Raw genomic sequence first — 25,317 nt, forward strand, 5'->3', positions numbered from 1 at the left:
CCACCAACCACGGCATCCCTCCCCGCTGCCCCCTCCACCGGCTCTGCGGGTGTACCTCCCTCACCCCCCAGGACGTATGCCTGGGCGGCAGCAGCCCCCCCCACCTGCTGCTTCATCATCTCTCCCGCCCACCGCCTCCGCCACCATCAACAGCAGCCGGGGCCCCTTCCGCACCATGACAAGGAAGCACGGTGTCTGATGCCTCCTGGTGCCCGCCTCGCCCCACGTGGAGACCTATGTGCGGGCGTTGGCGAGGGTGGTGGGGCCCTCAGCCATTGTGGCAGCCTCTAAAATGTATGGGAAGGTCATCGTCGTCTTAGCATCGGAGGCTGCCACCCAGGAGGCGGTGGAGAGGGGCCTGGCGGTTGGGGGGGTGTTTGTCCCCGTAGAGCCGCTGGAGGACCTGGGCGTCCACCTGGTTCTGACCTCTGTCCCTCCTTTTCTTCCCAGTGCTGCCCTGTTACCCGCCCTTTCCACGCTGGGGAAACCTGTTTCTGTCATCAGCCCTCTCCCATTGGGCTGCAAGGACCCCATCGTCCATCGCATCTTTTCCTTCCGCCAGCAAGTGCAGCTTCTACTGCCATCGGCGGCGCGTGGCAGAGAGGCGCTCGAGGGGTCCTTCCTAGTCCCCCACCAGGGGGCCCGTTACTGGGTGTATTTCTCCATGGGGGAAGCCCGGTGCTACCTCTGCCGGGCGTCAGGGCATGTCCGGAGGGACTGCCCCTTAGCCCGGCAAGGAGGGGCACCTGGGATCCTCGAGACCCGGCAGGACATCGGCCCCATCATTGCCGATGCCCCTGGCCGCCCGATACCCGAACCCGCCCCCCCTCCTCTTCAGACCACCACTTCTGCCGCTCAGGCCCAAGGGGCACCTCCCCTACAACGCCCGGACGAGCGGGAGAGACCCGCCTTCGCTGCTGACAATCTGGCGGGCCTATGCATGAGGGTGTGGCGGGGGTACCACCAAGCATGGGAGAGAGCCTGCCCCAGGGAGAATCCTCCCTCCCTTATGCCACCCCACCGTCCCCCCCCAAGTCCCTGAGCCATCGCCTTTACCCCCTGATACGACACCTGCTAACCAGCCCCCAGATGATGCGATGGAGGGCTGGGCCCTAGTCCAGGGGAAGCGAGGCAAGCGGAAGGCTCGAGCTCCGTCTCATCTACCCGAGGTGGAGGCCCCCCGGAAGACCAGGAAGGGGGGCACCAATGCCGAACCTTCCGCTTTGCCCATGTGTGCGTCCCATCCACTGGTGTCAGCCGGGAAAGACGTGGTAGCACCGGAAGGTAGTGTCTCCCCTCCACGGGAGACCCTCCCCTCCGAGACCCTCGAGGAAGCCCCTTCTGTCCTGACACTACCCGAAGCCCCCGTGAACCCCAAGGCAACCGTCGTGGCGGGTGCCAGCGGGGAGAACCCCGGGGCGACGGAAAGTGTCCTCTCCTCCATGTTCGAGGAGATCGAGGCCCTAGATCTGACCCCTCGAGGGAGGACGACCTTTTGCCAGCAAATCTTGATTTGGGCGACCTCACTCCACCCCTCTTTTCCCCATGCTCCCTCCCCCAACTGCTGTTTCTGCTCCCACCTCCGAGGAGCCCCTGGACTCCTCCATCGACCCAGCCACTGATGGCACCCCGCTGACGACCACCTAGCCTGCTCAGGTGACAGCCAGCGCCACGCGGCCGGGACACGAGCTGCCAGGGGCACCCGTGTTGGTGCGGAGCAATCGATTTCCTTCCTGGGCAGGGGCCCAACAGAAGATAATCCACCTCCTGATGCTGTAGCCACTAAATCCACCACGGAGCGCATGCCCGGTATCACTGAGAGCTCCCTCCCTACCCCCTTAACCCTCGAACCTGATCGGGAGGCGCCACCATCCAGCTGCTTGCCTCCCGAAACCCAGAACTTCGCCTCTGCCCCTGCCCCTACCCCTATCCAGTCTACCTCCTGCGATGTTATCGCCACTCCCGGGGCTGTCTCCTTCCCTTTTCCAACCGATGACCCACAGGGAGCGGCATTTGCATTCTCGTGCCCCGACCCATTAGGGGCTGTTATTTTCCCTCCACTGCCCCCTATCGCCCCAGGGCTTGAGGCGGGCCTAGAAGCTCCAGCCCATCAGGCACCCTGTCGGGGGTTAGCACCTTGCTTGCCCGTTTTAGTGAGCCACGGGGCTGCACCAAGGGCCCCGCCGGGGAACAACCGGGAAACGGTAACCCCCCCCCCCCATGAGCTGCGAGGAGAGCTGCGGAAGTTTTTAGAGGATGTCTGTGGCACCCGCAACAAGGTACAGCTTGCTCTCCAGCGATGGGAGGATTTTTTTCAAATCCTCCGGACCATAAGGGCCCTCATGGGGGAAGGTAAAGGGACGGCGAAGCAGGATGCCGCGGCCTACTGGTGGGTCCGCGTCTTCCGTGACCAATTACTCACCTACGGGATGGGTCAGGGAATGTCGCGCGGCCCACTGGGGGATGCGAGCGTCCCTGCCAGTGAGGATCCCCCCCGGCCCTCCCAACCTCTCACCATCGCAACGTTGAACACCCGGGGTTGTAGGATGGCTCTCTGCAGGTCCCATGTGCTCTCCTTCCTTCGGGAGGGAGGGTACTCTGTGATTTTCCTGCAGGAGACCCATACGGATCCGACCACCGAAGATAGTTGGCGGCTGGAGTGGGGGGACAGGGTCTATTTTAGCCATTCCATGATTCAGCAGGCTGGAGTGGCGACCCTGTTCTCCCCCAACCTATGGCCCGAGGTGCTAGGGGTTGCCGAGGCCATGCAGGGTTGCCTGCTGCATCTCCGGGTCCATGGGCTCGTGGTTAACCTCGTTAACGTCTATGCCCCGACATCGGGTCCAGAGCGGCTGCAATTCTATCAGCAGGCGTCTGCCTTCCTCGGCACCTTAGATTCTCACGAGTGCCTGCTCCTCGGAGGGGATTTTAATACCACCCTCGGGGACCGAGCAGTGCCCAGATGCCGCGGACACGCTCCGAAAGATAGTTGAACATCACTCCCTAGTGGACATCTGGCGTGACCACCACCCGGATGACACTTCCACGTTCACCTTTGTCGGGGTGGAAGCCCATCGGTCAAGCCACTCACGGTTGGACTGCATTTATTTATCACGCTTCCATCTCTCACGAGCCCACTCCTCCAGCATTCGGCTGGCCCCATTTTCTGACCATCACCTAGCCACCATGAGAGCCTCCCTCTGTGCGGAGAGGCTGGGGCCGGCCTATTGGCATTTTAACAACAGCCTGTTGGAGGATGAGGGCTTCGTGACGTCCTTCTGGGAATTCAGGCTGGCCTGGCGAGGGCAGCGGCGTGCCTTTCCCTCAGCGCGGCGATGGTGGGACCTGGGGAAGGTGCGCACCCGGCTTTTCTGCCGCGACCACACCCGGGGCACCAGCCGACGGAGAAATGCAGCGATAGACCATTTGAAACGGGAGGTCTTAGAGCTGGAGAGATGTCTGGCCACCAGCCTGAAGACCCACTCTTACTGCGGATTGTGCCAGGAGAAGCGGGAGGAGCTCCGGGCCCTTGAGGACCATCGGGCCCGGGGTGCCTTTGTTTGATCCCTCATCCGCCTCCTTCGGGTGATGGATCGTGGCTCCTACTTTTTCTATGCCCTGGAGAAAACGAGGGGGGCCAAGAAACACGGCACCCCCCTCACGGAACCGGCAGATATGTGCAGGAGGGCCCGAGCCTTCTACGCAAGTCTTTTCTCCCCGGATCCAACCGACCCTAGCGCTTGCAGAGTGCTTTGGGAGGAGCGCGAGCGACCGAGACGGGCTAGAGTTGCCTCTCACTCTGGCCGAGTTCTCAGAAGCCCTCCGTCATATGCCCACTAATAAGTCTCCAGGCGTGGACAGGCTGACCGTGGAGTTCTACCGCTTGTTTTTGGACGTCCTCGGCCCAGACCTAGTCACTATCTGGGCCGAGTCTCTGCAGAGTGGGGTCCTCCCTCTTTCGTGCAGGCAAGCTGTGTTCGCCTTGTTGCCGAAGAAGGGGGACCTCCGCGATTTACAAAATTGGCGTCCCGTCTCGCTCCTCAGCACGGACTACAAAATCGTAGCGAAAGCAATCTCGCTGCTGCTAGGGTCTGTGCTAGCGGACGTGATCCACCCAGACCAGACCTACACCGTCCCGGACCGCAGTATCTTTGATAACCTATTTCTGGTTTGGGACCTTTTGGAACTCAGGCGTAGAGACGGTCTGTCATTCGCCCTTCTGACCCTAGATCAGGAGAAGGCGTTGGATAGGGTGGACCACGGGTACCTCCTGAGCACTCTGCAGGCGTTTGGGTTCGGACCCCAGTTTGTGGGTTTTTTCCGGATGCTGTACACTTCCGCAGTGTGTCTGGTTAAGCTCAACTGGACCATGACCGAACCGGTCAGCTTCGGGCGAGGAGTACGACAGGGGTGCCCCCTCTCGGGCCAGCTCTATGCTCTGACGATCGAGCCCTTCCTCTGTCTCCTCTGCAGGAGGTTGACAGGGTTGGTCCTGCGGGAGCCGGAGCTGCGGCTGGTCCTGTCGGCGTACGCTGATGACGTGCTCCGCGTGATCCAGGACCCCGGCGACTTGGCGCAGGTGGAGGCTTGCCAGTCCATCTATTCGGCAGCCTCCTCTGCCTGGGTCAACTGGGTCAAGAGCTCTGGCTCTGGCTTGGAGACTGGCGGCAGGCGAGCTCCCTCCCACCCGCGCTTCAGACCATCCGGTGGAGCGTGGGTCCACTGCTCTACCTTGGCATTTACCTTTCTGCCACGCATCCCTCTCCGCCGGAAAACTGGGGAAATTTAGAGGGCAGGGTGATAGAGGGGCTCCAGAAATGGATGGGACTTCTCCCATGTCTCTCCCTCCGAGGGAGAGCGCTGGTGCTTAATCAACTAGTCCTGTCCATGCTCTGGTACCGGCTCAACACCCTGGTCCCGGCCCCGGGTTTCCTGACCAACCTCCGGACATCGATTCTGGGGTTCTTTTGGTCAGGAACGCACTGGGCCCCTGTAGGGGTTCTTCATCTACCCCTGAAGGAAGGAGGACAGGGCCTGAAGTGTCTATACACTCAGGTCCGTGTCTTCAGCCTCCAGGCCCTACAGAGGCTCCTCTATGGTGCAGGCAGTTCGGCGTGGAGCACACTGGCGCACGCCATCCTGCGCCGCATCCAAGGGCTCCGATATGACAGGCAGCTCTTTTATCTCCGTCTGGGAGGTCTTCCGCGAGACCTTTCCGGGCTGCCGGTCTTCTACCAGGACTTCCTCCGGACTTGGAAACTGTTTTTTAACAACCAGGTCCGTGGCGGCCACCGAGGGGGTAGTTTTCCTCGCGGAGCCCCTGCTACACAACCCCCAGCTCCATGTGCAGGTGGCAGAGTCCCGCTCGGTGCGCCAGAGCTTGATCCTGGCAGAAGTCACGAGAGTCGGAGACCTCCTGGACTACGACCGGGGAGACTGGCTGGATCCCCTGACGCTTGCCCGGCGCATGGGGCTCTCCAGACCTCGCACCCCCCGGCGCATACTTCAGGAGGCGAAGGCCACTTTGCCGCCCACTGCTCAAGCTTACCTCGACCGGGTCCTGCTCGAGGGCATGTCCTCTACCCCAGGCCCGCCGGACCCTTTAATTGGACCCCTGCCCCGCAGACCCAATCGACCCCCTCACCCCTTCACTGCGAGCCGGCTGCATGAACTGCAACTGGTACGCTTCCAAACTGCGCCAAGGAAACATCTATACATGTTCGTGCTCCACAGCCTTCACGCCCTCACCCTAGTGTCCCGCCCCAACACAAAGTGGCGAGACCTTCTGCCACCTTTGGAGGGTGAGCAGCCCCAGTGGGCCAGCCTATATTCCACCTTGGTTCCGAGGCCTGTCGGGGACATCCGTTGGCGGCTCCTTCACAGAGCTGTGAGCACAGGCACATACCTGGCGCATCCCAGATACTTGTCCCTTTTGTGGTGTGAGGGAAACCCTGGCGCACGCATATTTGGAGTGCGCCAGTCTGCAGCCCCTGTTCCAGCTCCTCACAAATTTCCTATTATGTTTTTGGTTGCATATTTCTCCTCACCTTTTTAATTATGCACTCCCCATCCATGGCCTCACAAAGTCGTGGGATCTCCTAGTTAACCTCCTCCTGGTCCTGGCTAAAATGGCCATCTATAAAACCAGAGAGAGGAGGTTGGCCGATGGAGCTTCCTGTGACTGTGGGGCCGTTTTCCGATCCTCGGTCTGTTCACATATCCGGGCGGAGTTCCCCTGGGCTGCGTCCACCAATTCCCTTGATGCTTTTGAGGAGTGGTGGGCGCTGTCCGAGGTTCTCTGCTCAGTGTCCCTGTCCGGGTCCCTTTGTCTGACCCTTTGATTGGGGGAGAGAGTAAGGGACCCCAGCCCCAGCTATTGCTGCTGCAGACACCACCACCTCAGAGGGGTCCTTTCACACGTGGGTGCACGTGCGCCCCACCCTCACCCCCCGGATTGTCCACCCCACAGCCTGCCCCTCTTGTTGGGTGCTTTCAGAGGAGGGAATTATTGGTGACACTCGGGCGTGGCGCCAGATAACTCGAGGGGGTGGAAGACCATGAGAGTCGATGAAGCCCCCTCGCTCTGGGTCACCAGGTAACTCGGAAGGGTGGAAGACCACGAGAGTTGAGGAAGCCCCCTGCTCTGGGCCCAGGCAAGCTTGAACACTTCCCTCCCCTGAAGCTAATGAGAAAACAATTGTGATTGGTTGCTGTGTTACGCATTGCATATGCTGCTGTTTTTACCTTGTAAATGTGTTATGCAAATAAAAACATCTTTTGCTTCAAAAAAAAAAAATTACTCTTCTGTAGCCATCTGGCCCGACCTTGTCACAGTATATAAAATCATCCTACTGTATTTTCCGCTGCATGCATCCGATGAAGTGGGCTGTAGCCCACGAAAGCTTATGCGTAAATAAATTTATTAGTCTGTAAGGTGCCACAAGTACTCCTGTTCTTTTTTCAATAAACTAAGAGACCTAATTAAAGGTGGTGTGGTACATTATTAATTAAAATACATTTTTTTCTTTGAGATATGAAAAGACTCCTTAGCAGTCTGCTCTTTGAGTATAATTAGGATTGGAAGGATTAGATTTTTTTGTTGGTACATGTCAGGAAATATCAATCTACAAACTGGCAAAAAAAATTACCATCAACAATAATCTAAATTTATAGATAAGCAAAGTAAAAAAAAATGCTGTTTGAGAACTTATTAGTGTTTGATGTAAGGATACTTACTGTGTATATTTTGATGTGATATTGACCATTTTTGTTTTAACAATATTAAAGCTTTAACTTTTTGGATATCAGGGTCTACTGTCATTAAAAATTGTTTGATCCCCCATTAATTTCCCACATCGGTGAAAACTTAAATTGATAAAAATAAAAAAAAGCTTTAAAATAAGCATTGATTTCATCCATCAAAATTACATTAAAAAATCAAATTCTGCCAAGCCTAAGTATAATGAATTAAAAGACATTAACTGGAATTTCGTATTTGAGGATGTTGTCACATGAGGATGCCACATAACAGTGCCATTTTGATGTGTAAAAAGCAAATTTCTGTGATAGGAGATGTGTTCAAAAGATTGCAGATGAGTAGGAGTTCATTAATACATTCATCTTCCCCATTTTCTTTAGAGAATAAAAGGCATCCCTCTGAATAATTCTGAATAACATATAATGTAGTTTCAGAGTAGCAGCCGTGTTAGTCTGTATCCGCAAAAAGAAAAGGAGGACTTGTGGCACCTTAGGGTCTAACACATTTATTTGAGCGTAAGCTTTCATGAGCTACAGCTCACTTCATTGGATGCATTCTGATAATGTAGTGTTTCTGGTTACAGTTGCTCCTATTGTTGTGTACAAAAACATGGTTTAATCACAAAAACTGTGATTAAAACGTTTGTGTGCGCAAAGGTTTCATAAGCCCTTTCGCCTAAATCACAGGGCATTATTTATTTTTACACATGTGAACTGCCCGCTGCCCTCTTATCTCTGGGAGCCTGAGTTCAAATGCTGAATTAGGATATAAAAAAGAATTTGAATCTCTGTGGATTCCCCCTACATGTGATGCAGTTCAGAATGATTGGGAACCTCTACTACAGAAACATTCAGCACTGGGTTAGTAGTGAGCATTGCAAGTCCTGATTAAATTGATCCATCCTCATTTAGGTATTCGCATGCCCCCTTTTCAAATCATCTCAGTATGGTCTTGATCCTCCAGTGGGATAAGGAGTAGCACCAATAATGCTGAGCAGAGCGAGATAACCCTGTGGATCGCCAGTTGCTCCTGATCCAGAGAGCTACACAAGTAGTGGAGATGATCTGCATGCGCTCCCCTCTGCATGAGTGCACAGAGGTCATGCCAGTTGGCAGAGTCAGGGTATGATGCCACATCCCCTGCGGATATGCAATTGAGGATGTAGGGCGTGTGTGTGGAAGTCCATGTCCACCCTTCCTAATCACCATCTCTAAATTCCCGTGTGCCAACTGGTTGCAGGCATTGATGCCATATGTACAGACAGGAACCAGATGGCAACCTGCAGAGAGGGATAGGTGCCCGGTGGCTCTAATCACAGACATCTCTGCTGGTAAAGGGGCACTTCTAGAAGCTGGCCAGCCCATGATATCCCCACCTCAGGCAGACAGAGAGGTAACCTCTGAATTTTCCTCTCTGAATAGTTGCAGAGCCAAGCATTCGTCTGTGGCACATGCACTGCCTCTCTACGGATAGGAACCTGTCCCTTGCTGCATGGGCAGGCTTTGGATCGCATGCTGTGCCACAGGGTGTTCAGCACGCTCGTGCAAGGCTCTCTGAGCACCTCCTTCATATTTTAAAAGAAAATGGAGGTGGTGGTGGGTGGTTGGGTGGTTATAGTGGGAGAAGAGGAGTGGTTGTCTTACTGAAGGAAACAAAGAAAGAAGAAATAAGTATTGCTTTTAGTTTGCCCAAAGTGAGGCATGTGGTAATTGTCATATTAATCCAGTTTATTACAGTAGTGCTTAAAGGCCAACCAAGAATGGGACCCCATTATGCTAGGGTAGTCGACGTTTCTTCCCCTGAAGAGCTTGCAGTCTAAACAGAAGAGAGAGATACAGGGTAGGGCAAGGGGTACAGAAGCACACACACAGAAATGTTCATCATTTTTCTTGGTCATTTTTATTTGCTCCTGGCCTTGTGGCTCTCAGTTTTCTTGGGCAGCAGCACGGCCTGGATGTAGAGCAGGACATCCCTTGAACAATTGTGACTTTCCTCAGCAGCTTGTTGAGCTCCTTGTCATGACAGATGATGGGCTGCAGGTAATGGGGGATGATCCTGGTTTCCTCCAGTGTTGCATGCCAGCTCAAGAATCTCAGCTGTCAGATATTCCAGCTCCATGGCCATGTAGACTGGGGCTCCTGCCTCAGCTCACTCCACATAATTGCCTTAGCAGAGAAGATGGTGCACACAGTCCACAGGGAACTGCAACCCAGCCCTCCAGGAACAAGACTTAGCCTTAGCTTTCGCTTTGCCTCCCTGCTTCCCTCAGCCTGCCATTGTAATTTACGCTCTGACAGAGCGACCTCCCAATGAACACTGTGATGGTAGAAAATGAAAATATCATGTTTGTGCCACTGTTTGGGGAGGGGGAAGAGACAGGGGGGTCTATTTACTTAAGTGGGGATAAGCTAAAGGGAAGGGAAGTGAGGGGAGGTTAGGTGTGGAGTGAAACTGAGGGACTGTAAGGCATGGGGAGAGGATTGGCACAAACAGCCAATCAGCACAGAGCAGAGTTGCAGTTCAAAACTGCAGAAAATTCTCTGGATGTCCAGAGGTCCCTGCTTTGGTTGCTTCCACTCCGCCTAGCTAGAGCGTCTGTCTAGCTCCTCCCTGTAACTTTCCCAAAACGCAGGAATGAGCGTCACTGTCTTAGCTATGGCTACACTAGAGATCTTACAGCAGCACAGGTGAACCGATGGAGCTGAGCTGCTGTAAGCTCTCAAATGTAGCTGCTCTAAGCTGATGGGAAAGAGCTTTCCTGTCGGGTCAATTCCTCCAGCCCCCATGACCAGCAGTAGCTGTATTGTTGGGAGAAGCTCACCCGCCAACATAGCACTGTCCACACTGATGCTTAGGTCGGTGTAACTTACGTCGTTCATGGGAGTGGCTTTTTCACACTGCTGAATGACATAAGTTATACTGACATAAGTGGCAGTGTAGACTTAGGTTTAGTGTCTGTGAAAGTTCTGACTCCTACAGTCAAGAGTTGCCAGTCTGGTTGACAGTTTCATGGTACAAACAAGCCAGAACTGTGTAGCAACTTTGTACACCACCTGCATATATTAGTTCAGTTCAGTTTAGTCATTGTTTTCGTTAGCACTAAATTTCATTAAATTTATTCACAGGTTACATGATGTTTTATATAAACTTTGTATGCTCCCATAAGCTTCCTTTGCCAATGGCATAGTGTAGTAAAGCCACCTTTATCACCTTGTTGTACAAGTGATCATATCTGAAATTAATAACCATTTTGGTTTTCCACCCACAAAACAGAAATAATAATTACACATTTAAGATGGCTAATGTAAATGAATATATCTAGGAAGAAAGAATGTAGCCTATACTTTCATGATGGGGCACTCTGTCCTGAGAAGCAGCGATTCTGGGGAGGGAAAAAAAAAGATTAGGGAGTTGTGGATAATCAGCTGATCATGAGCTCCCAGTGGGGCCCTGTGGCAAAAGGGATAATGGAATCCTTGGGTGCATAAACAGGAATCTCAAGAAAGAGTAGAGAGATTACTTTGGCACTGTTGTAACCGCTGCTGTAATACTGTGCCTAATTCTGATGTCCACCGTTCAAGAAGGATGCTGATAAATTGGAGAGGATTCAGAGAGAAGCCACAAGTTTGATTAAAGAATTAGACAACAAGCTCTGTCAATTTAGCTTAACAAGGAGGAGGTAAAGAAGTGACTTGATAACAGTCTATATGAACGTACGGGGAACAAATGGGCTCTCTCTGATCTAGCAGATAAAGGTATAACATGATCCAGTGGCTGGAAGTTGAAGCTAGGCAAATTCAGACTGGAAATATGACCTACATTTTTAACAGTGAGAGTAATAAACCATTGGAATAATTTACCAAAGGTTGTGATGGATTCTCCATCACTGGCAATTTTAAAATCAAGACTGGAATTTTTTTTTGTTCAAGTACTTGTTCACGTTGATGCCATTCTAGGTGTGTGTGCACCCACGTGTGCAGCTGTCAAAGATTTTTGCCTTAGCGGAACTCGTAGAGCTGTCTGTGGTGCCCTCTAGACTGTTGTATTCGTACCACAGTATATCAGGCGCTGCCAGCTCACATCCTCTAAGTTCCTTCTTACTGCCCGTGGTGGTCAGTCGGAGTGCCTCTCTTGCTTGACAAGAGCTAACGGTTTTCTTCCCTTGGACTCTGTGTCTTCGGGCCTCTTGTACATTGTTGATAGTGTTAAGTAGTTAAGTGTTAGTTAGTTAATAGTTAGGGTCCCAGCGGGGACTTTGTCCCAGGCCAGGCGTGCCTCGTTCTCCTGGGTTTAAGCCCTGCTTGGACTGCAGCTGGCCTATGCCTGTGAGTGACCCCCGTAACAGCTGCCTTAAGTGCTTGGGGGCGTCATACATCAAGGAGTGTTGCCAGATCTGCAAGAACTTTCAGCCCCGCACCCAAAAGGAGAGAGAGATTCACCTCAGGACTCTCCTGATGGAGTCCGCTTTCCACCCGGCTTCTGACCCTTCCACACAGGCCGTACCAAGCGCCTCGGCCTCTGTGCACAGTGCGTCCCCGGCACCTGGCTCTTCCCGGCACAATTAACCGACGCTGGTACTGAAGAAGAAGGCTAAAAAGAACCCTCCAGCACGGAGCAAGAAGGCCCAGAGGTCATCCAGCAAAGGACCCGGGCCTGCCCGCCAGCCTTCTCCAGAAACACATGCCTCCATGACTGGGGCTCTTAGCCCCCTTAAAGGTCTGCCACCGACTCCTAGGAGCAGAATGGGACCCACAACCCGGCCTGAACCGTCATCATCCCAAACCAAGCTGCAGAGTGTGCACAGGTCTCCATCTGCTCCTATGATGTCTTCGGTGCCACAGGAACAGGCTAAGGGTCCCCAAGAGGGAAAGCCCACTGTTAAGACCCCTTCGGGGGCGGAGCAGCACCACTGGTCACCAGACAAGAAATGTCAATCTCCACTGCGTAGAGCAGTGCTCTTCACTATTTTTGAAGTGGGGGCCACGTTGGTAAAAAATCTTCAATGTGAGAGCCACATCAACCTGACACAGACATTTGAACACTCCGAGTTCTTTGTTCGTTGGTATGGTAATATTACCGTTATTGATAATATTGTTTGGACTGCAGGAGGGGGCATGGGAGGCTGGCTCTGGGAGGGAGTTTGGGTGCCGGAGGGGGCTCAGGGCTGCAGGAGGGGGTATGGGTTGCAGGAGGGGATATGGAGTGCGGGCTCTGGGAGGGGGGTCAGGGCTGGGGCAGAGTGTTTGGGTGCAGGAGGGAGTATGGGGTCCTGGCTGCAGGAGGGAATACGGGTTGCAGGAGGGGGTATGGGGTGTGGGCTCTGGGAGGGGACTCAGGGCTGGGACTTAGAGTGCAGGAGGCGGTGTGGGGGGCTGTCACTAGGAGGCTGCAGGTTGGGTGGTGGAAGAGCTATTCAGAATCTGCCATTGAAGAAAGTGGCACTTACTTTGCGCGGCCCCAGCCCCACGTCGCTCCTGGAAGGGGCCAACACACCCCTGCGGCCCCTGGGGGGCCACATGGCTCTGTGCGCTGCCTCCACAACTCCCAACTACAGTTCCCCATTTCCAGCCAATGGAAATTGCGGGGGCAGTGCTTGCAGGCAGGAGCAGCACACTGAGATCTCTGCTCCCCCCATTACTCCCCGGGGGCGTGCTGGTCCTTTCCAGGAGCGACGTGGAGCCGGGGCCGCCCAAAATGGCGTGGGGCCAGGGAACGCAGGGAGTCGGCCTTAGCCGCAGCCCCACTGGAGAGCGTGATCAACAGGGAGCTGCACTTAGGGTCCATAGGAGCTGCCACTGGCTCATGGGCCTTGCCGTGAAGAATCCTGGCTTAAAGAATCCTGAGCCAGGTCCCAATCTTGTCATCGGTCATATGGACTTTCCTCCCGGGCTCCTCAGCAATACTCTACTGCACGGTGTCTACGCTCCCCATACGATGACCGGTAGCCTTCACCCTCTCACCGATCTACCTCTAGACGTCAGTCCTGATCGCCGGCACCATGGGAAATCTCCCTATCGTATTGCTGGTGTCCCCCCTGCACCGGGACCACTCTCCCCGGTAGAGTCATCAGTCAATTACGTCTGGCCAGCGATCCCCGGTAGCCATGACCGGTAAACAGACTTAGGCGTCGACAGCTCCTCCCTGGTCGCTGGAAGGTGGTTCCTTTGGCATGGAGGCCCAGTTCAGCCCATCGCCCCAGTCTCAGCGACGGGATTGGGCACTGGAGCCTGCTTCATCGTCCATGACACCGCAGTGGCAGCAAGGCCAGTGGCCAATGTATTGGAGAGCAGGGGGCATTCCGGTGAGGACGATGCCCCCTTCGCATTACTCCTCGATGGCCTTGTCGGAGCAACGGGCGGCAGCTCCACCAGCACTGGGTCCAGTACCGGAAGTCCATTCTGAGGTCAGGGTAGAGGATCCCATATCCACCCCTAAACCTCCCTCTCCAGCGGCTGCCAAGCCCTCTGCGCCACCACCGGAAACCAAGTCTTCCTTATCTTCCCTGGACAAGGCAGTTGTGGGACCTTCCAGGGCTAGCCCCCCGGATGACTTTAGGGAGCATCAAGCCCTTTTCCAGCAGGTGATCAAGTACTCGGGGCTCGAGGTGCAGGAGGACACCCTTTTCAATGTCCTCTCAGCCTCCATGCCCCGCCTGGGTTGCCCTGCCGATACACGATGGGGTCCTCAAGATTGCCACGTCACTGTGGCAGACCCCATCCTGCATCCCGCCCACCTCGAAACGGGCAGAGAAAAAATACTTTTTGCCCGCCAAAGATTTCAAGTACCTTTATACTCACCCAGCCTCAGGCTCGCTGGTTGTATCTGCAGCCAATGAAAAGGACAAGCAGGTTCCCACCGCCTCTACTCCAAAAATAAAGAAGCCAAAAAACTCAGTTTATTTGGCAGAAAAATTTATTCAACAGCCAGCCTACAATTCCAGGTGGCGAACTATCAGGTCCTGCTGGGCCAATATAATTTTAATCTTCGGGACAGTCTTAAAAAGTTCCAGGATTCCATTGCTCAGGGTCAGGTTCAAGAGTTTGGCACCCTGGTAAAGGACGGTGCCATGGCAGCCAGATGCTCCCTGCAAATGGCATGGGACTCAGCGGCAAGGGTGGTCATGCAATGCAGCTTCTGGCTCCAAACAGTGGGCCTCTTCCAGGAGATGCAGGCCTCGATTCAGGACCGCGCCTTTGATGGAGTTGGACTCTTCTCCGATCAGACAGACGCCAGGATACACGGGTTGAAGAACATGAAGGCTACCCTTTGCTTGTTGGGCACGCATATCCCGCAGTCTGCCAGAAAGCCATTCAAGCCTCTGCTGCCATCAAGGCCTTGGCAAGCCTGGTAGGGATCTGCCAGAAAGGATGCTCGGTTTGCCATCGCTGCCCTTCCTCCCGCTCACCAGCCCAGCCGCTAAACCCGCTGAACACTCGGGCGGCCAAAAGTGATCGTTTTGTGGATGCGCTCGAGAGCGATGCCCCAGTCATCCAGACGGATCCTGCCCATCCTTTCCTCAACTGCCTTTGTCCCTACCACTCCACCTGTTCGTGGGTTACATTGGACTGCTGGCTTCTGGACACAGTAGCTCAAAGCTATACCCTGCAGTTTTTGGATACCCCTCCTTCCTGCCGCCCTGCTTCCCGATCCCTCTGCAGGGACCCCTTTCGCGAGCAACTCCTGGTTCAGGAAGCCAACAAGGTCCTGCAGTTGGGGCTGTGGTTCCTCAAGAAATGGAAGGAAGAGGTTTCTATTCCCAATACTTACTAATCCCAAAGGCCAAGGGGAGCCTTAGACCCATCCTGGACCTGGGTGGCCTCAACAAGTCTCAAGAAATTGAAGTTCTGCATGGTCTCCCTGGCCTCCATTATTCCCCCTCTGGATCCGGGGGACTGGTACACCGCTCTCAATTTAAAGGACACTTACTTCCATATCTCCATATTCCTGGGACACAGACGTTTCCTGCATTTTATAATGGACAGGGACCACTTCCAGTTCGTGGCGCTACCCTTGGGCCTGTACTCGGCCCCCAGGGTTTCATGAAATGTGTGGTGCCAGTAGCCGCTTACCTCAGACGTTGGAGGGTCCAGATCTTTCCGTATCTCAATGACTGGCTCATCAAGGGCAGGTCTCCGGAGAAGGTGCAAAGAAACCTCAGTCTGGTGCACTCCACCTGCAGCGACCTGGGCCTGTTAATAAACATAGAAAAGTTCACATTAATGCCAGTCCAGCACATCGAGTTTATCGGAGCAGTTCTTGACTCCACGCGAGCCAGGGCCGTCCTTCCGAAAGAATGCTTTCAGGATCCCATATAAGGAGACATTCAGTCACCACGGCCCACACATGACTGCGGCTGATGGGCCACATGGCATCATGCACATACGTGGTCAGTCATGCCCGGCTTCATTTATGACCCTTGCAGACGTGGCTGGCAATGGTTTACGTTCCCAGCAGGCATCCCCTGGTCCGAGTGGTCACAGTACCAAACCACATCCTCTCGTCCATGAACTGGTGGTTAGACCCCAAGTCAGTGTTTCCGGGAGTTCCCTTTTTGTCCCCAGCACCATCGCTCACCTTGGTCTTGGACGCATCGGACCTGGGCTGGGGGGCCCATCTGGGCTAGTTCAACACCCACAGCTGCTGGATGCAGAACGATGTAGCCTTTCATATCAATGTCAGGGAGCTCAAGGCGGTGCGCCTGGCCTGTCAGGCATTCTTGCTCCACCTGAGAGGCAAGGTGGTGCAGATCCTCACAGACAATATGGCTGCAATGTATTACATCAACAGGCAAGGCGGTGCCAGGTCTTCGGCCCTGTGTCGGGAGGCACTAAGCCTCTGGAACTTTTGCGTGCGGCATGCCATCCATCTGGTGGCCGCTCACCTACCTGAACCAAGAATGTCCTGGCAGATCACCTCAGCAGGACCATCTCGTCTCGCCACAAATGGTCCCTCCATCCGGAGGTGGTCAGCCTGATCTTCTGACGGTGGGGAACTCCCCAGGTGGACCTGTTTGCATCCAGATGAAACAGAAAGTGCCACATATTCTGTTCTCTGCACGGCAGAGACAAGGGATCCCTGTCGGGTGACTTCCTGATTCCATGGTCGGGAACGCTGATGTACGCCTTTCCACCGGTGCCGCTTATCCACAGGGTCCTGCTAAAGGTAAAGCAAGACAAAGCCTCTGTCATCCTGATAGTCCCGGTGTGGCCTCACCAGCACTGATTCGGCATGCTGCTGGGTCTTCTGGTGACCGACCCACTGCAGTTACCTCTCGGACTGGATCTGCTGCACCCAAACCTGGCATCTCTGCACCTGATGGCATGGCTGCTGCATGGCTAAGTATGGGTGAGCGGGAGTGCTCTTGCTGCACAGCAGGACCTGTTGGACTGTAGCAGAAGCCTTCCACCAGGGCTACCTATGTAGCAAAGTGGAAACGCTTCACATATTGAGCCTCAGACAAGCACATTCGTCCGGAGGAAGCCCCACTGCAGAACGTCCTGGACTATTTGTTGCATCTTAAGCTTCAGGGCTTGTCGTCGTCTTCGGTCAAGGTACACCTGGCGGCCCTTTCGGCATTATGCCCTCCGCTTCAGGGCAGGTCGATCTTCACCCATCCCTGACAGTGCAGTTTCTGAAGGGTCTAGAGCATCTGTACCTGCACATCCAGGACCTGGTCTCCCTTTGAGTCCTGAATCTTATGCTTTTAAAGTTCATGGGTCCCCCCTTTGAACTCTTAGCTTCCAGCTCCTTTCTGCTTCTCTCCTGGAAGGTCTCCTTCTTGGTCGCTATAACTTCAGCCCAGCCGGTGTTCAAAATCAGGGCGCTCACATCATAGCTTATACTGTCTTCTACAGGACAAAGTCCAGCTGCGTCTGCACCTGGCTTTTCTGCCCACGGTCATTTCCCAGTTCCACGCTGGCCAAGACATTTACTCACCCGTCCTCTGTCCAAACCTTCATGCATCAGATGAGGAGCACAGGCTGCATACTCTGGATGTCAGACTGGCCCTGGCCGCCTCATTGATAGCCATTCCGTACATCAACGCAATTATTCATTGCTGTCGCAGGGAGGATGAAGGGTTGCCCGGTGTCAGCCAGAAAACCTCGTTTTTGATCACTGCCTGCATCCGCTACTGCTACAAGCTGGCGAAGGCGCCTCTGCCGGCAATCATGACGGCTCATTCCACTTGAACGCAAGCGTCTTTGGCAGCCTTCCTGGCACAGGTGTTGATCCAAGAAATTTGTCTGGTCACCACCTGGCCATACGTTCATACGTTTGTGTTGCACTACGCATGACTCAGCAGGCGCGAGACAACACTGGCATTGGCAGAGTGTGCTACAAGCCTCACGACAGTGAACTCCAAGCCTACCTCCATTGATACTGCTTGCAAGTCACCTAGAATGGAATCGACATGAGCAAGCACTCGAAGGGAAAAGGGTTACGTACGTTTCATAACTGTTGTTCTTCGAGATGTGTTGCTTCTGTCCATTCCATTACCCGCCCTCCTGCCCCTCTGTTCCAAGAAGGAACGGAGAGGGCGTGGGTCAGTGGTACCTGATATACTGCAGCATGAGCGCAGCACTCTAGAGGGCACCACAGCTGGCTCTACGGGTGCCGCTAAGGCAAAAATCTCTTGACAGCCATGCACGTGGGCGCACGCACACCTAGAATGGAGTGGACATGAGCAACACATCTCAAAGAACAACAGTTACGAAGGGGAGGGAACCGTTTTTTTCTCGTTTTTAAAAAAGATATGTTCTAGGAGGAATTATTTTGGGGAAGTTCTATGGTCTGTGTTAAATAGGAGAGCAGACTAGATGATCACAGTGGTCTTTTCTGGCATTGGAATCTATGAATCTATTAATTTAAGTGATACAGTAAAAAAAAAAATTCAGTTTAGTTACATTTTGAGTATCTTAACTGTTTCTTTTTAATAGGAAAAGAAACTTTCACTATTTTAAATAATTATGGTTCCAATTAGTGCATTGTTCGTATATTTAAAGAATGGTTAAAGCACTGCTAACACATACTAATAATTTTAATCACCGTCACAGCTTTGATTTTCTGTGGACTATATCTAAGGCCTTGCCTATACACCACAGTGCATTGGTTTCATTAAAACTGTGGTTTTAAACCAATTTATCTAAACTTGTCCAAGTTGTGAGTAGCAATTTAAATTAAATAATAAATCAGATATTGTGTAAAATATCAATTGTTTTTCTTTCAAAAACTGCTTTCCTTTCTCACTACATGATTTTCTTATCCCTCCTCAAAATGCCCTTCATCATGTTCCTAATTGCTGAGCTGAAAGAATCATGGCTGGTGGAAGTTAGCTTTGGATTGCAAATGACTATCAAATTTCAGTAATGAATATAACTACTATACTAATATTATTTCAGGATTGGTACAGCATAGCTTTTCCTGTGCGTCAATATTTTTCTTGCCTTTAAATTATATAGGTTGAAATTAATTAGTTACTAAATGGACAGGCTATCTAAATGACAGCTTTGAAATAACTACAAATATTGTAGTTTTTCTCCACATCATTTCCAAGTAAATACTTTAATAAAGTATTTCAGGAAAATTACAGTTGACTTTTTTTCTATACTCTCTCTCCATTGTGAGATGCTGACTTTAACAGGAGCTGAGGCTGCTCGGAACCTGATAGGATGAGGCCCTTACTGGGTAAACTTTGGTTTATAAATTAAAATTGCTAGAACCTTTCCCTAAAGTGTTGATATGGTGGTATCTGAAGGAGGCGTCATAAAATATAAGATTTCATGCCAACAAAACATTAATAGACCTGGTGCTGTAAAAATAAGATTAGGTGGGTTAATTTAGGCTTTGTTCCAGTAAATTAGTTGAATACTGGAATGATGCCGTGTCTATTTTTTAAAGAATGATTTTCTAGTTTCTTTTGGCATCATAATATGAAGGAAAAAATGTCTAAGGGGAACTTGTTCTTCTTTTACTTTTCAAACGTATAACCCAGTGTGGTGGTGGAATTCAGCCTAACTGGTTTGACTCAGTTAAATGTCACTTAGGCTAATAAATATGGACAAATGTGTACATACCAGGTATGTATGAGTATATTTTTAAAAAAGGCGTAAACTGGCTCATCTGATTCACTAAAGTACACTATCATCATACAGTAATCTTACAGGTTTGACAGGTGCCAGATGCCAGAATATTCAACATCTATTCTTTCTCAGGCTTTATATTTTGAAGATGAAAGTAGGTGCGGGTGTGGAGTGTGATTTCAGTTCGGATAAAATTAAATCTCAAGAGCTTCTTTCCTAGTCATATGCTGTTTGTTTTGGAGGGCTGGTTGTTTCACTGACCTGGTTTTACTGATGAATCTCAATGATACTACTAAATGTTTCCGCACTGTATGACAGTAGTAATTATCATCTGGATTTGGCTGTTATGTGTATGCTAACTTCTTGCCATATAACAAAATTGAACCCAAAAGAATCTCATTTATAATTTGCTTTGATTGGCTGATATATGTTGTCCATCTTCAGTAATATAGACACTTAAATCATTATTTAACTTATTCATCTGAAAAATCATTGGTACTTATTCATCCAGGACATATGAATCAGATCCAAAGAAGGTTAAACTGAAATTAAAAATATTAAAACAAGCTTTAAAAATTGTATATAGATTTTGTCCACTAAACTATGTCTATCAATTGACAAACAAAAAATGTGTACTGTAGATTTAACTTCTTTAAACAGAACACAGCAACCATAAAATGTATTTTCCTGGAAAAATGGAGTCATAATAATAATTAATAATACCTAGCTCTTATTAGAAAATGAATAAAGATATTTAGTTTTTAATATTTACTATCTTCCCATTTTTTTTATTTGCCCCAAATCAGCTGCCTAAAAGTGGAAAAATGGATGAGGAAATATAATGGGTACTTAGAAACATTTCTTGATAAGTAAACAACTGAGATTCTGAAGTAAATATTTGCATAATATCAGCAACTACACAGTTGGTGAGTTTCAGAAAAGGAAATCCAGCTGAACTGAACTGTACAGGATAAAACTCATATGTTTATATTCATGTTTAAACATTCAAAGAATTACGTTTACAATATCTGAGTTTAAACAGGTTTTCTGTTATTAAAACCCCCATTGTATAAGAAATGAATGCTAAATAAATATTCATTTTAAATACTAAAATATTATGACCTGATATAATAGGTGGTTATGGGAGCCCTGGATTAAATAAATTTGTATTAATGTCCAATATAACACATGGTTTTTAAACAAAAATTTTCTGATGAATATGACAAAGAAGATCCCTAAGGACCACAATTTTTCACTTTGAGTAGCATTGATAGAAGTAGGATTATTTACAGAGTAAAATATACTATTCATTATGAGCACAGGTTTCAGAATCGGGCCCTAAATTATATTGGCTACATGAGCGTTAGCCTTAACTTGCATTGAATTGGTTAAGCCCTCAGTGCAATGCATTTAAGCACATGCTTAACTTTAAGCACATCAGTGGGACTATTCACATGCTGGTCTGCTGAATCAGGATTTACATCTCCAACACCTTTTTGAAAAGTAGGAGTTGTGTGTGTGTTTGAGAAGTTTGTACAGATCAATGTTCGGGTTTTGGCTGGTGTTTGTCAAAATTACAAAAATAGGTGAATTAATCGAGCAATCTTGCTTTCTCTGATTACGTAAAACTGAAAATATTGCAGATATGTTGATAATATTGGGACAAATGCTTTAGTCTGTTCCTCAATAGGTAAAAGTAGAAATGTAGTATTTGCACAAATATCTCAATAGGGGACGTTTCTGTATCTGGAAGGTTATACAAACACGGAGAGAATGGCTTCAGCTGTGAGTGTATTATTCCATGCTGAGAGTAAAGCAGTTACACAATAAACACATAAGCCACTGTCCTTGTTTCACGCAGGTTGTAACATGAATACAGTTAACTTACTATAGTTTGAAAGCTCTTCTGAGCTACCTCAGATAAAGGGCAGATCTTTCTCAAAGGTATTGGTTTACTCATAAAAGGCACTGGATCACATAAATGTCCAGATTTTGAAGGTCCCCATATAATATTAGAACGAACCAAAGAAACTGAGAATTATACATGAAAATGAACTTAAAAATAACGGCGTAGGACCAGCACTTCTTCTCATGCCCTTTGTTAACATATAAACAGACTACTTCAAGCATTTTAAGTAAAACAGTATGCTTGATCTGAGATAAAGCCCTGAATTTTCTTATATTTTTACTTCTTAATTATCTTGTTTTTGCAGGGGAAGTCCGTTTGACACCAGAGGACTTTGCCAGAGCTCAGAAATATTGCAAATATGCTGGCAGTGCTTTGCAGTATGAAGATGTGAGCACTGCTGTGCAGAATCTACAGAAGGCCCTCAAGTTACTGACTACAGGCAGAGAATGACGCCTTTGTCCAGCAGATTCATGTCTTTTGCCTAAAGAACTAACAATCCATTACTTTACCTTCTGCCTATCAGGGGGACACAGTTACATGAAAGCTCTCAATTCCATTGACCATGACAATGAAATCTGTTTCTCAGTATTAGATCCCTGATGTAGCACTAATCAGCAAACTCAACCGGTTTTCATTTTCCACACAGTGGAACTGGAAACATATGGATGGAGTGATGTGATCAAGATACTGGAGAATGCACTCTGAACACTGTTTAAGAGTTAGAATTAATGCAACAGTATTTAGAGTGTTTAAGGAAAAACATGGAATCTCTCTTTATTGTTTTGGAAAAACAAAGTAATGTGCTCTACTAGCATTCATTGAGTCTGAATTTATCACTGTTAATAAAATTTCAAATGAAAAATGGCTTTGGGACTGGAAATAAAAATTAGGGCTTTTCTACTGAAATTTAGATAGCAGGAGTGTGGGGCCGGATGGATCATGAAATGATCTTAATGTACATCCAGAAAAGTCCTTTTTAAAAAATACAACTTAAATACAACTAAATTGTTATGGTATTATCTGAGACCAAGTTAAAGGTGTGGGAGGCTTGAAAAGAAGAATACTGAGATTTAATTGATAATTTATTGTACTGGAACGTCCATTTCTTGAAGCGTTGGGCAAAGACATTTAGATGTTCTTTTTCCTCCCCCTCACATATGTGTGAGTGTGTGTGGACGGCTACGTATTGAGTCTGGTAACTGTTACTCATTTTGCATGGACAATTTAAATTTTCTATATTAAGGATAGTTAAAAGAAGGTGGTACTAGTGTTAACCAGAGATGAGCCCAAAGCCCAGATCCTAACACGGTGGATTTAAGCTTCACAGCTGCCCCATTTCTTTCACCAGCCAAATGACCCCTCAACCGAATGCCTGGACTTTGACACCTTCATAGTCTCTGTTTAGATCCAAACTTTGCAGCTCAGGTTCATCACTATGGTTAGTGCGACAGAGCTAGTATCCTCCCCTGCTTACTTTCTTGTGGAGATTTTGGAGATTCTAGAACTGATTAAAATATTTTGGAATTTGAACTCTGAACATTTTATAGGCTTTGTCCTGGGGAATTATGGAGCTATTGATTGTTAAAACTGCATCCATGCTGTATAAAAACAAATGAATAAAAGATTCTTAAATTAGTATGATCGCCTTCAGTGAGTACACTATGTAGTTTGTCTATTTGTATAATACATCTTTGAATACCAGTAAAACCTGATAGACGTCTTTCTTTACAAAATACCAAATCAGATGTGCACACCTGTTCATGCCTACACTATTTTCCAGGGATGGAAATATAGCTGGTATTTAAAGTACATAAAAGCAGCCTAATGGTATGTAAAATCTGGTATGCAAAGCACATCCAGTTAAAACTGCAAGCTCTGTTCAACAGCATGTTTGAAAAGGTAGTGTGATCATTTGTAATATATTTTTAAGCATTTTAATTGAGTACAAATTAATGCATAAAACAAGTTCATTCTTACACGTCTAAGAATCCCAACTTAATGTTTGTGTGTGTAAGGGACGTTGTTGCAAGTTTAGAACAAACAATTCTGAAGCATTACTGACAAATAACTTTTTGTAGCTCTTGGCAATGAGCTCATGGTTCATTATAGTACTTTAAGCACGTCAGAGATGCTTCAGTTTGCTGAACGAGCCCTTATCACCATCAGACAAAACTATTGGTAAATTCTTCCATATATATGGAATCCCTTCATTTTATATATATATGAAGGGATTTTATTGTCACTAGAAAAGCTGGATTTTAAGAAAAATGATATGTTGAGTTATCAACCTAGAGAAACCTGTTGCTATCTAGAAATGATTTTAAAAGTATGCAATTTGGTCTCGCACTTTTCGTCTTAGGTTCACACAGCTAATTATAAATATTAAAGAATAAAGCCCCAGAGTACCCTAGGGAAGAAGCTAAGTTTTGCTGTTTGTCTGACTTATACGTTAAGTAAATGTTACGCTTTGTTTTAATAATGTTTCTCAAATGAGTACAGTGTTAGTCGGGGCTTTTTAAATTAAAAATAAGTTTTCTCTGGGAAGAATTTAGTGAGCCAGTGCAATGGATTAGAAGGAAAATAATTGAGTAGAAGTATACACTGATTTTATAGGTCGCTCAAGAAGGAGAAGGACTGGCTGCAGGTTACAGGTAATATGTTAAGTCTCCAAGGAGCATCATCAGTGGAGCAGCCCCGGGCAGTTCCACAGGGGCAACAGTTGCAGCATCTGGCTTTTCCAACCAGATGACAATTTCAGGGTGGTGTCTGCGAAAGGGATGGAAATTTAAAATGAGTTGAACTAAAAGGTTTCCAAAGCTGTTTGCAAGGGTCTCAGTAGCATTTTTTTCTTAAACTGCTTGTATGGATTCCCCTCCCCCCGCCCCGAAGGAAATCCTCTAATATTCTTTTGCCTGTAAATTCAAAAGTAATCTAACGCTGAACTCCAAACCACAATCTTTTAATATTTTTAAACGGATCAAGGCATTTTATGGTACAAAAAGGGTCTTTCCCTTTCAGGGACTTATTTTTAATTAGCTATTGTTGACAAGCCAGCTACTACAGATAAGCTGCTGGCACACTACCTTTTTTCATCTACACCTAATCTAATTCTGTGTGCCCTTCCCGTTGACTTAATTAGAGGTTGTGTTGCATCCATGTAACTGAAGGCAGAATTTGGCCCAACTGTGTTCAGCCAAAAGAAAAAGATATTTAAAAATGGATGTTTGTAATAAGCATTTTGCTCTATGAATAAATAATTTCCTATGTAGTGCTTCTCATCCAAACAGATGAACTTTGCAATTTATGAATATTCCGCTGAAATAAGGCCTTTTCTGGGATTAGCTTAATATGGCAGCTATTTCAAAAGTTTACATTAATGTTATGCAACAGTTTAGGAGCAGTGGCGTTGCTGTATCCAGCTGATGCAGGGAGGATTTCGGTAAGTAGAATGCCATTAACCTAATTGGAGTCTGGCACAGGCACTGAAACAAGCAGCCTTGATCTTAAGTAGCATGGGAGCTTTTAATAAGTGTCCATGAACTCATTTTACATTCTTTCAGAAAGGTGATACCTCCACCCACAGCTCTCTCTAACATTGTGCTGGGAATTAGTTTAATACTGACTTAACCAGGAGTGTCACTTGCTGAGTCATACACCATTGCCTGCAAGTATAAATCTGGACACATTATCCACATACCAGTCAAACCTTACCCTGCTTAGCTTGTGAAAACTGAACCCACAGTCTACGGAGTGTAGAAAACATAAATAGAGCCTTGGTTCTTCTATGTTCATTTTTGTTATTAATAACTTTCAGAATACTACATTTATTAAAAGGTTTCAATTAGTATTAATTTTATGCATGGGTATTTCTGTAGCACTGATTTTCTTAATACTTTTAGAGTTCTAAGTTTTAAACTTCCACCTGTCCTGTAGGTAGGAAAAGTGTCTTGCAGTAGTTGTAGTTCAGGAATTCAAGTGTTCTGTGGAATTCACCCTGCAAGGCAAGAAATCCTCTGCATGACACAGTGGGAACCCTTAAGAAGCGTCACGGTTTTGAAAGACTCTACCAA

General features: G+C 48.7%; 1 protein-coding gene across 2 annotated transcripts in view; it reads left to right on the forward strand.

Annotated features, from left to right (window-relative positions):
• VTA1 (vesicle trafficking 1) overlaps positions 1–22,883 on the forward strand; it is an 85,179-nt gene extending 62,296 nt beyond the window's left edge. For both annotated transcript variants that reach the window (XM_048844366.2, XM_048844367.2), the window contains one exon: positions 21,552–22,883. In XM_048844366.2, the coding sequence (XP_048700323.1) occupies positions 21,552–21,697 (146 nt within the window). In that variant the 3' untranslated portion in view covers positions 21,698–22,883. The remainder of the gene's footprint in view (positions 1–21,551) is intronic.
• The last annotated feature ends 2,434 nt before the right edge of the window (positions 22,884–25,317 follow it).

This window comes from Caretta caretta, chromosome 3 (genome assembly GCF_965140235.1).
Source record: "Caretta caretta isolate rCarCar2 chromosome 3, rCarCar1.hap1, whole genome shotgun sequence".
In the NCBI taxonomy this organism is placed as follows: Eukaryota; Metazoa; Chordata; order Testudines; family Cheloniidae; genus Caretta; species Caretta caretta.